Genomic DNA, 13,074 nt, shown 5'->3' with positions numbered 1-13,074 from the left:
TTGCCCAAAAAGTGGTTTTATTTAGTAAAAGTGTCAAAACAAATAATACATGCAGATATATGGTATCCCCGCGATCGTAACAACTTGAACAATAAAATTAACACATTAATTAAACTGCCGGATGAACGGCGTCCAAAAAACAACGGCAAAATTCTCTCTTTTCTCCCATTCCCCCCATAAAAAAAGAAATAAAAGTTAATCTATAAGTCTTATATACCCCAAAATAGTACTAATGAAAACTACACATTGGCCCGCAAAAATCAAGCCCACATACGGCCACATTGACAGAAAAATAAAAAATTGGAATGTGGCGATGCAAAAACAAGTAATTTTTTCCTAAAAGGCTTTTTATTGTGCAAACGTAGGAAAACATATAAAACCTTTACATATTTGATATCCCTGTAATCGTGCCGACCCATAGAATAAAGTTAACATGTTATTTACGCTGCATAGTAAACGGCGTAAATTTATAACGTGAAAATTAATGCTGGAATAGCTGCTTATTTTCAATTCTCTCCTAAAATAAAGTTAATAAAAGTTAATCAATATATTATAAGCATCTAAAAATGGTACAATTACAAAATACAACTCGTCCCGCAAAAAATAAGCCCTTATACGGCTATGTCGACGGAATAAAAACAAAGTTACGACTCTTGGAATGCGACCGTGAAAAAACTAAAAATAATCCTTGGTCATTAACGTGCAAAATGGCCTGGTCATTAAGGGGTTAAACTCATGGATGGTATTGTGTCTTAGGGCTAAACTTAAGCATGATCATCGTACTGTGAAAGATTTGTGGCTGATTCAGAGCACAGACGGTTCGTTCAGATAAAGGCATAATGAGGAAAGTTTCTGCCAGACAAATTAATAGGATTAGGAGAGCAGCTGCTAAAATGCCATTGCAAGGCAGCAAACAGGTATTTGAAGCCACTGGTGCCTCTGGAGTCCCGCGAACCCCAAGGTGTAGGATCCTCCAGAGGTTTGCAAGTGTGCATAAAGCTATTATTCGGCCACACCTAAACAATGCTCACAAGCAGAAACGGTTGCAGTGGGCTCAGAAATACATGAAGACTCATTTTCAAACCATGTTGTTTACTGATGAGTGTCGTGCAACCCTGGATGGTCCAGATGGATGGAGTAGTGGATGGTTGGTGAATGGGCACCATGTCCCAACAAGGCTGCGACGTCAGCAAGGAGGTGGTGGAGTCATGTTTTGGGCTGGAATCATGGGGAGAGAGCTGGTAGGCCCCTTTAGGGTCCCTGACGGTGTGAAAATGACCTCTGCAAAGTACGTAGAGTTTATGACTGACCACTTTCTTCCGTGGTACAAAAAGAAGAACCGTGCCTTCCGTAGCAAAATTATCTTCATGCATGACAATGCACCATCTCATGCTGCAAAGAATACCTCTGTGTCATTGGCTGCTATGGGCATAAAAGGAGAGAAACTCATGGTGTCGCCCCCATGTTCCCCTGACCTCAACCCTATTGAGAACCTTTGGAGCATCCTCACACAAAATATCTATGAGGGTGGGAGGCAGTTCACATCAAAACAGAAGCTCTGGGAGGCTATTCTGAAATCCTGCAAAGATATTCAAGCAGAAACTGTCCAAATACTCACAAATTCAATGGATGCAAGAATTGTGAAGGTGAAATCAAAGAAGGGGTCCTATGTTAACATGTAACTTGGCCTGTTAAGTTTTTTTTGATTGAAAGAGCTTTTGATTTCTGTAAATATGACCTCCTGATGCTGCAAATGCAACAAATTACCATTTTAGTTCTCTTTACAACCTTTAAAATGTTTTGATGTCTGTTGTGCATAATAATTTGAAACAGTGCATTTTGAGTTTTTTACTTCTAAAACAAAAATCTGTTATCATTAGGAGATTTGTTCAATAAAATTTGCATTATACTCCAACGGTTGATGGCTTGAAGATTATACTGACTGTAATTTGCATCGACTATTTAGGAAAATCAGCGAAAAATAACATTTGCATAATAATTTGGAATGCGGTGTAGTGTAGCCTTACCTGAATCTAACGCTGTTTTCATTTTTCAGATGAGTAACTCCGTTGCAGCAACAATCACTTTATTCCTTATATACAAATTAGCTTTTTGGAGCAACGAAAGCGTCAACATTGCTCCAAACTGCTCTACCTTCTATCCCCAGTCTAACCCTCCCTCCCTTCTTTGATTGACATCGCCAGGCAGTGTAGAAGTCGTGATCACGCCTGGCCCCGTATTCTCCATGACCGCGATTCTGCTTCCGAATCGGCTCATGCGCCTTACTGCCGATTAGACTGGTGAAACTTCAGTGACGTACTGCACATGCCCCAATTCGGCAGCAGCGGTCACTGCAGTTTCCTTGGGGTAGCCGCAGTAATGTAGCTTCTCTGAGTTGCAGATAAACTGCCAGGGACTCTTCTTGCTTTGAAGATATTATAGGGGGCATAGTCGGCCGCCTACTTGTGTACAGTAGCATTTTGAAGGGCAGCACATGGAACATGATAGAGGAACTATCCCCCCTCTACCATATCGTCTGTGCTTCCCCTCATATCCCCTGTGCGCAAACCAGGTCAAAGCCTTCAGCCCATGCACATGGTGGAAGCTGCGTCACTGGTGCTACCCCAAGGAAGCTACAGTGAACATATTAAAAATGGTGGATTATATGGACAGTTATGTCACTGGGGCTACCTCAGGAAAGATCCAGTGACATGGCCTCCCCAAGTGAGATAAGCAGTCGGGGACTCCTGCTGCTTTGAAGATCTTGACAGGCATATAGTTGTTTCTGCTTGCCTGCAGAGGAAAGGCAGCACAGTTGCATGGACAATGGTGCGGGAATTCCGACACTGCTCTACCTTCTGCTGCTGTTGTTTGCCAGTGGGATATCTGAGTCTTTTCATCTAATGAGCAAACAATACCTTACAACTTCCTTCTATTTCAATCTTCCTACTGTTAAAATGCCAGAAATTCGCCATCATCCGCCACCTATATAATTAATAATGTATTTATTTATTATAATTTTAGACAAGCCCACCACCAACTACCACACAGTCTCCTGAAAGCACATTGGATACCTCACTGAAGAAAGAAAAGCCAGCAATTTTTGATCTTTACATTCCTCCACCACCAAAAGTCCCTTACTCCCCAAGGTGTGTATGAAGTAGTGATTTTAAAATATTCAGTACGGTACAGGCTTAGTTATCTTGTTATCTTCTAAATGTTTACATCTACATATTCACACTTGTTTTTACACTTATTTTTAACACCCCCAACTTTGTGATACTAAAGATAGACCAACCTGTGTATTTAGGCTACATTTCAAAATGTTTGTCTTAAAATACGCATTAAAATACGCATTCATCCCCATTTATTTTTTTTGCCTTTTTTCTGCATTTCTGATGCAGTTTTGATCTCAAGGTTCTTTAACCCCTTCAGGACCAAGCTCATTTTGGTCTTCAGGACCAGCCCCATTTTTTCAAATCAGACATGTTTCACTTTATGTGGTAATAATTTTGGAATGCTTTTACCTATCCAAGCGATTCGGAGATTGTTGTTTCGTGACATATTGTACGTTATATAAGTGGAAAAATTTGGTAGATAAATTCATTGCTTATTTGTGAAAAACACCAAAATTTTGAGAAAATTTGAATAAATTATTATTTTTGTAATTTTAAATGTATCTGCTTGTTAAACAGATAGTAATACCATACAAAATAGTTACTAATTAACATTTCCCATATGTCTACTGTATATTTGCATCGTTATTTGAACATCCTTTTATTTTTCTAAGACGTTACAAAGCTTAGAACTTTAGCAGCAATTTCTCACATTTTTAAGAAAATGTCAAAAGGCTATATTTTCAGGGACAAGTCCAGTACTGAAGTGGCTTTGAGGGGCCCATATATTAGAAACCCCCATAAAACACCCCATTTTGAAAGTGTTTTAACCCATTAGGCGTTTCACAGGAATTGAGTGAGTAGAGGTGAAATTTACCAATTACATTTTTTCTGCCAAAATGCCGTTTTTTCTGTAACACTGTAGATTTAACCTGAGAACTTAATCTCAATATTTATTTCCCAGATTATGCAGTTTTTAGAAACATCCCACAACCCTAGTGTGATAATGGACTGAAATACAGGCCTATGCCCTTATTCACACGACAGGGTTTCCTGGCTGGGTGACGGCCGTTCATAAATCGGCCTTCACCCGGCTGCAGTAGGAACAATAGACCCCTAATGGAGCTATTCACACGACCGATTTTTTGACGGCCCGGGAAACCTGGTCGTCAAAAAATGGGACATGCCCTATTTTCGGCCGTTTACCCGGCCGCCCGGCTCCCATAGAAGTCTATGGGGCCGGGTAATACACGGCCATCACCGGAATTTGTCCCGAGTGATGGCCATGTATTCCGTCGCTCGCGCTCTCTCTCCTCCTCCTCACAGTGCAGAGCGCATGTGAGGAGGAGGAGGGTCTTTTTTGCTCCCTGTAGGCGGGGAATTCCGCTACAGGAGAAGTGAGTGACTACACTGTCCATATATGGACACAGCGACGTCACTCACTTCTGAAGCGAAATCCCCGACTCTATGGCCGGGGATTCCGCTACAGGAGAAGTGAGTGACTACCTACACTGTCCATATATGGACACAGCGACGTCACTCACTTCTGAAGCGGAATCCCCGACTCTATGGCCGGGGATTCCGCTACAGGAGAAGTGAGTGACTACACTGTCCATATATGGACACAGCGACGTCACTCACTTCTGAAGCGGAATCCCCGACCCCGTGGCCGGGGATTCCGCTACAGGAGAAGTGAGTGACTACACTGTCCATATATGGACACAGCAACGTCACTCACTTTAGAAGCGGAATCCCCGACCCTGTGGCAGGGAATTCCGCTACAGGAGAAGTGAGTAACTACACTGTCCATATATAGACACAGTGACGTCACTCACTTCAGAATCGGAATCCCCAACCCTGTGGCAGGGAATTCCGCTACAGGAGAAGTGAGTGACTACACAGTCCATATATGGGGTGGACGCCAGACACGGTAAATCTAGAGATGGGTAAGAGATTCTCTTATGCACTGCAATAGACATTGACATCTGATGCGTACACACCTCTCCTAAGTTATTTCTTTCTATCATTATGGGTAAGTACCCAGATGTATTATGTAGAGGTGAAAACATAATTGTTGCATCCATCATCTAAGTACCTTGTGTTCATACACAGTTGGCTGCTGGATTTATTATTATTCTCACTTCAGAAGTGGAATCCACGACCCTGTGGCCGGGGATTCCTCTCCAGTGTCAAAAGTCAGTGACTAAACTGTCCATATATGGACATTGAAGTCAGTGACTTCTCCTGGAAGGGGGGGGGATGGGTGCAACCTACAGGGGGCTGTGTGGCATTACCTACAGGGGACTTGGTGGCATCACCTACAGGGGACTTGGTGGCATTACTTACAGGGGGCAGGGTGGCATTACCGCCAGGGTGGCATTACCTACAGGGGGCTGGGTGGCATTACCTGCAGGGGGCTGGGTGGCATTACCTACAGGGGGCTGGGTGGCATTACCTGCAGGGGGATGGGTGGCATTACCTGCAGGGGGCTGGGTGGCATTACCTACAGGGGGCTGGGTGGCATTACCTACAGGGGGCTGGGTGGCATTACCTACAGGGTGCTGTGTGGCATTATCTACAGAGGGCTGTGTGTGGCAACAAATTTAAATGAAATTCATCCGATTTTAAAACGGACAAAGAAAAAAACGGATGCAAAACGGGTCAAAATCGGCCGTTAAAAACGGCAACACGGCCCGGAACGGAATCGGAACGGATGCAAACCGGCCCGGAAAAACGGCCGATTTTATCGGCCGACACTCGGACCCTGTCGTGTGAATGAGGCGTAAGAAGCAAAGGAACACGTAGTTGATTTTGGGGCCTCCTTTTTATTAGAATATATTTTAGTCACCATTTCAGGATTTGTGGTGCCAAAACAGTGGAAACCCCCCAAAAATGACCTTGTTTTTGAAACTACACCCTTCAGGGAATTTATCTAGGGGTATAGTTAGCATTTTGACCCCACAGGTTTTTTGCTAAATTATTTGAATTAGTCTGTGAAAATTAAAATTTACTTTTTTCTGGAGAAACTTAGAATTTTCAAATTTTTGCAAGGAATAAAGGAGGAAAAGCAACCCAAAATTTGTAAAGCAATTTCTCCCGATTACGGAAATACCCCATATGTGGTCATAAACTGCTGTTTGGACCCACAGCAGTGCTCAGAAGGGAAATAGCGCCATTTGGATTTTGGAGCGCAGATTTTACTGGAGTGGTTTTCGGTGCCATGTCGCATTTGCAATGCACTGCAGGGACCTAAACAGTGGAAACCCCCCAAAAGTGACCCCATTTTAGAAACTACACCCCTCAAGGAATTTTTCTAGTGGTATAGTTAGCATTTTGACCCCACAGGTTTTTTGCTGAATTTATTGGAATTAGGCCTTATTCACACGAGCGTGTTATATGTCCGTGCTAATAATATGATAACCATTTGTAATCAAGTGGTTAGACTAATCGACGTACTTATATTTATTATGGTTTTGACCACATGATGGTGGCGGTTTACTGTCACTGACATATTATACACATATTAATTGATCCTGTGATAACTCTCAGAAGTATGGCACATCCCCAAGTGGGGATCTCTGAGGTACTTTTCAGTCGTGAATGACAGCCCTTTTTTATAGGGAACTATTATGCTATCCGATGTGTTTTGCATAGGGAATGTCGCCCCTTGTGTTTAACTTACATTGGTGCGCATGTGTCCTATTTTTGGTAATCATCGGACTCAGTAACCTTTGGCTTATGGACCTAGTCTGTGACCTCAATTGCGGTATAGCAGCCGATTGTCAAATATACACTTGGGGTTATATGGGGATGGGACACTGAGAGGTTCCCTCCCTATTGGTTTATCATCTGACCCCGGCAGTATATATCGGCGCTAGCTCAATCATCTAATATTTGTCTTATGTGATTATGGGCTCCCTTCTGCCCTGTTACCCCTAGTACCGGCTTAATTGGTGGATGCATACTTGCTATGCGTCGTCAGTATGACGATGATGGCAAGTGGTACCATTACACATGATGTTAAATCATCGGCAGCCAGAGTGAACCTCTCTGGCACTATGTCGCTATTTTGTTCATTTGCGCATGCGCTAGTGACTCACTCGGAGAGTCACGGTTTGAGCTAGGTTGAATGCACTAAGTCCTTTTTTCATCTCTATGTGCATGCGTCGCTTCCTGTTTCTGATTGGATTACCTTATCTTATTGTTCATTCGTCGGCTAAACACAGCTGAGGGGCCTTTGTGTCTCCCTCATTGCCATAGGCTATCTGGCCCGACACACCTTTAGATGCGTCATCTGACGTGTCTATATTAGGATCTCTTTCATTCCGCGCCGCCATTAGCCCCGTGTACCCCTGAGGACGCTACTTAGTAGCGAAACATGTCGGGGGGGCTGCTAGTATTTTAAACACTGCCGCTGACCGGACTTACTGTTACCTACTAGTTACTTAAACAATCTTAACTGGCTAGGGAAGATACATTCCTACGTCATATACTATATGTGCCTGTCTAATCAGGTAACACATATGTGTGTCCGATCTCGGCTGGTGACAATTTTAAATCATTTATTGTGGTCTGTCCAGCTAAACGTAGCTAATAAAGTTTATATTTACTTTTATATATTAGTGGTGGCTGGGAAATTGGGCTTGGCTGTTTGCAGGCAGCCTCTTTTTGTGTTAATGTATATTGTGCCCGCCAGCTACCAAGGGTCATATTCGTGTTTGTTATATGTCCGTGCTACACTCTTGATTTTCACGCTAGTCGCACGGACCTATGGTAATGAATGGGGCCGTTCAGACTGTCAGTGTTTTTCACGCAGCGTATGTGCGCTGCGTAAAACTCACGACATGTCCTATATTTGGCCGTGTTTCGTGTAGCACACACCCATTGAAGTCACTTCCGGGTGCCGTGCGTGATGCGTGCTACACTAGTAAAATAAATGAATAAATGAACGTGCTTTTCTGCTTGTAAACATAAAACCAGAGTGTCATAATGATGCCGGCTGCGCGAAAATCACGCAGCCACGCACCATATGCTGATGCCACACGGGACTTTTGCGCACGCAAATGGACATGTCCGTGTGAATAAGGCCTTAGTCTCTGAAGATGAAAATCTACTTTTTTTCTGAAAAAAACATAGAATTTTCAAATTTTTATAAGGAATAAAGGAGAAAAAGCACTTTAACATTTACATAGTTACATAGTTAGTACGGCTGAAAAAAGACACATGTCCATCAAGTTCAACCAAGGGAAGGGAAAAGGGAAGGAAAAATTTCTACACATAGGAGCTAATATTTTTTTGTTCTAGGAAATTATCTAACCCTTTTTTAAAGCCATCTACTGTCCCTGCTGTGACCAGCTCCTGCGGTAGACTATTCCATAGATTCACAGTTCTCACTGTAAAGAAGCCTTGTCGCCTCTGCAGCTTGAACCTTTTTTTCTCCAGACGGAGGGAGTGCCCCCTTGTTTTTTGAGGGGGTTTTACAAGGAACAGGATTTGACCATATTTTTTGTATGTGCCATTAATATATTTATATAAGTTAATCATGTCCCCCCTTAGTCGTCTTTTTTCAAGGCTAAATAGGTTTAATTCTTTCAATCTTTCCTCATAACTTAAATTCTCCATGCCCCTAATTAGCTTCGTTGCTCTTCTTTGTATTTTTTCCAACTCCAGGGCATCCTTTCTATGAACTGGAGCCCAGAACTGAACTGCATATTCTAGATGAGGCCTCACTAATGCTTTGTAAAGTGGCAATATTACATCCCTGTCCCGCGAGTCCATGCCTCTTTTAATACACGACAATATCCTGCTGGCCTTTGAAGCAGCTGATTGACACTGCATGCTGTTATTGAGTTTATGATTTACAAGTACACCCAGATCCTTCTCAACAAGTGACTCCCCCAGTGTAGCGCCCCCTAGGACATATGATGCATGCAGGTTGTTGGTACCCAGATGCATAACTTTACATTTATCTACATTAAACTTCATCTGCCAAGTGGACGCCCAAACACTTAGTATGTTTAAATCTGCCTGTAATTCATGAACATCTTCCATAGTCTGAACTATATTACATAGCTTGGTGTCATCTGCAAAAATAGAAATAGTGCTATTAATCCCATCTTCTATATCATTAATAAATAAGTTGAATAGTAGGGGTCCCAGCACTGAACCCTGGGGTACACCACTTATAACCGGTGACCATTCAGAGTAGGAATCATTGACCACAACTCTCTGGATACGGTCCTTGAGCCAATTCTCAATCCAATTACAAACTATATTTTCTAAACCTATAGTCCGTAATTTACCCATTAGGCGTCTATGGGGGACAGTGTCAAATGCCTTTGCAAAGTCCAAAAACACTAAATCCACAGCGGCCCCTCTGTCTAGACTTCTGCTCACCTCTTCATAAAAACAGATTAGGTTAGTTTGACAACTTCTGTCCTTAGTAAAACCGTGCTGGCTGTCACTTATAATGCTATTTATTGTCACATAATCCTGTATATAGTCCCTCAATAGCCCCTCAAACATTTTCCCCACGATGGATGTTAAGCTTACTGGTCTATAATTACCCGGGGAAGACCTAGAGCCCTTTTTGAAAATAGGCACCACATTTGCCCTGCGCCAGTCCCTTGGCACTATACCAGTCACTAGAGATTCTCTGAATATTATGAAAAGGGGGACAGAAATAACTGAACTAAGCTCTTTAACCCCTTCCCGCTCCTTGACGTACTATTACGTCATGGCAGCTGTATCGTTCGCGCTCCATGCCGTAATAGTACGTCTCGGGAGTAACGGCCGTTTCGGCCGTCCTCCCGACACATACAGGAGCTGTGACACTGCTGTCTTGTTCAGCAGCTGTCACAGCTCCTACAGCGGGGACCGATCGCTGTGTCCCCGCTGATTAACCCCTTAAAAGCCGCGTTCTATAGAGATCGCGGCTTTTTAGGGGTTAAGCTGCCATCGCCGGCCTGCTACGCGATAGCGGCCGGCGATGGTGACTATGGCAACCGGACACCAAACAATGGCGTCCGGCTATGCCATAGACGGAAGCCTAGTGGGTCCTGACAACGTCAGGACCCACTATGCTTGCTGTCAGTGAGTAGCTGACAGTTCTAATACACTGCACTACGCATGTAGTGCAGTGTATTAGAATAGCGATCAGGGCCTCCTGCCCTCATGTCCCCTAGTGGGACAAAGTAATAAAGTTAAAAAAAAGTTAAAAAAAGATGTGTAAAAATAAGAAAATAAAAGTTTTAAAAGTAATAAAAGTAAAAGTCCCACTTTTTCCCTTATCAGTCCTTTATTATTAATAAAAATATATAAACAAACAAATAAACTATACATAATTGGTATCGCCGCGTCCGTAACGGCCTGAGCTACAAAATTATTTTGTTATTTATCCCGCACGGTGAACGCCGTAAAAAAAAATATTAATAAACCGTACCACAATCACAATTGTTTGGTCACTTCACCTCCCAAAAAATGGAATAAAAAGAGATCAAAAAGTCGCATGTACCTAAAAATGGTACTGATGGAAAATACAGTTCGTTACGCAAAAAATAAGTCCTCGCACGGCTTTATTGATGGAAAAATAAAAACGTTCTGGCTCTTAGAATAAGGGAACACAAAAAGTGAATGATTATTTACAAAACGTATTTTATTGTGCAAACGCCATAAGACATAAAAAAAAACTATAAACATCTGGTATCGCCGTGATCGTATCGCCCCGCAGAATAAAGTGAATATGTCATTTATAGCGCACGGTGAACGCTGTAAAAAAAAAAGTATACAAAAACAATAGTAGAATTGCTGTTTATTAGTCACCACGCCACCTAAAAATGGAATAAAAACTGATCAAAAAGCCGCATGCACCCCATGAAAACTACAATGGATTCCTCAAGGGGTCTAGTTTCCAAATTGGGGTCACTTTTGGGGGGTTTCCAATGTTTTGGCACCACAAGACCTCTTCAAACCGGACATGGTGCCTAATAAAAAAGAGGGCTCAAAATCCGCTAGGTGCTCCTTTGCTTCGGAGGCCGGTGCTTCAGTCCATTACCGCCCGAGGGCCACATGTGGGATATTTCTCTAAACTGCAGAATCTGGGCAATAAGTATTGAGTTGCGTTTCTCTGATAAATCCTTTTGTGTTATAAAAAAAATGGTATAAAAAGAGTAAATTTCACCTCTACTTTGCTCTAAATTTCTGTGAAACACCTAAAGGGTTCATAAACTTTCTAAATGCTGTTGTGAATACTTTGAGGGGTCTAGTTTCTAAAATGGGGTGTTTGATAGGGGTTTCTAATATATGGGCCCCTCAAAGCAACTTCAGAAATGAACTGGAACCTAAAAAAATAAATAAATGAGGCAATACTTCGCTTCTTACATTATACTGATAATGAGCCATGCCCACCCCGAGATGACCCCAGTTTTGACCGTTTGTATAAACGGAGACCCCTATTAGACCGTTCCAGTGCCCGGTTTTCCCAAGCATACACCCCCGAGAAGTGTTTTTCTATTGATGAGTCCCTGGTACATTTTAAAGGGAGGGTTCAATTCCGCCAGTACCTGCCAGGTAAGAGGGCAAGGTATGGCGTGAAGATGTATAAGCTGTGCGAGAGTGCATCAGGGTATACCTACAGGTTTAGGATATATGAAGGAAAGGCCACCCCCAAACCAGACTGCATCCTGGACTACAATAGGTACATGGGAGGGATGGACTTGTCAAATCAAGTCCTGAAGCCCTACAGCGCCATGCGGTGTGGTATAAGAAGCTGGCCGGGCACATCATACAGATGGCTTTGTACAATGCGTACGTGCTACGTCGATGTGCAGGCCAGAGGGGAACTTTCCTGGAATTTCAAGATCTAATCTTTAGGGACCAGGAAGGGGGGGCACCCAGTACTTCTGGAAGCGAGGCCACACGCATCGTACCAGGGCAACACTTTCCAGGAGAAGGTCCCCAAACCGGTGGAAAGGGAAAGAGTCAAAAGAGGTGCAGAGTCTGCTATAAGAGGGGGATAAGGAAGAACACAATATACCAATGTGACACGTGTCCCGAAAAACCAGGGCTCTGTATAAAAGATTGTTTTAAAATGTATCATACATCCCTTGATTTTTAATTTACCCTGATGCACTCCGCACAGCTTACCCCCCTCATCTTTCCCTTCTGAGCCCTGCCGTATGCCCAGGCAGATGATAACAGCCACATGTAGGGTATTGTCGTACCCAGGAGAACCCACATTACAATTTAAGGGGTGTATATCTCCGGTGGCGCATGCTGGGCACACTATATTGGACACTGAAATGGCATATACATATATAAAATTGCAAATCTCACACTGCACCATCTGCTGCGCATTATCTTTTACACAGTACCTGTGGGGTCAAAATGCTCACTACACCTCTAGATGAATGTCTTAAGGGGTGTCGTTTTTAAAATGGGGTCACTTCTCGGGGGTTTCAACTGTACTGGTACCTCAGGGGCTTCTGCACACATGACTTAGCACCAGAAAAGCTCCAGTAGGCCAAATGGTGGTCCTTTCCTTCTGAGCCCTCCCATGGGCCCAAAGGGCAGTTTATCACCACAAATGGGGTATTGCCGCACTAAGGACAAATTGGGCAACAAAATGGGGTATGTTGTTCCTTGTGAAAATAAGAAATTTTGATCAAAAATGACATCTTATTGGAAAAAATATCATTTTTTTCATTTCACAGCCCAATTCAAATAGGTGCTGTGAAAAAACTGTGCGGTCAAAATGATAACAAAAACCATAAATGAATTCCTTGAGGGGTGTCATTTCCAAAATGGGGTCACTTCTGGTGGGTTTCCATTGTTTTGATACCTCAACGCCTCTTCAAACCTGGCATGCTGCCTAAAATATATTCTAATAAAAAAGAGGCCTCAAAATGCACTAGGTGCTTCTTTGCTTCTAGGGCTTGTGTTTTAGTCCACGAGCGCAGTA

General features: G+C 42.9%; 1 protein-coding gene across 2 annotated transcripts in view; it reads left to right on the top strand.

The window, feature by feature from the left end:
- The window catches only part of CNKSR3 (CNKSR family member 3), a 186,109-nt gene that overhangs the window by 161,803 nt on the left and 11,232 nt on the right, over window positions 1-13,074 (top strand). For both annotated transcript variants that reach the window (XM_075864361.1, XM_075864362.1), the window contains one exon: window positions 3,025-3,149. In XM_075864361.1, the coding sequence (XP_075720476.1) occupies window positions 3,025-3,149 (125 nt within the window). The remainder of the gene's footprint in view (window positions 1-3,024; window positions 3,150-13,074) is intronic.

The sequence above is a fragment of the Rhinoderma darwinii genome, chromosome 4 (assembly GCF_050947455.1).
Source record: "Rhinoderma darwinii isolate aRhiDar2 chromosome 4, aRhiDar2.hap1, whole genome shotgun sequence".
In the NCBI taxonomy this organism is placed as follows: domain Eukaryota; kingdom Metazoa; phylum Chordata; class Amphibia; order Anura; family Rhinodermatidae; genus Rhinoderma; species Rhinoderma darwinii.
Note: the sequence above shows the minus strand (reverse complement) of the source record. Positions and strands in the feature narration are given on the sequence as shown.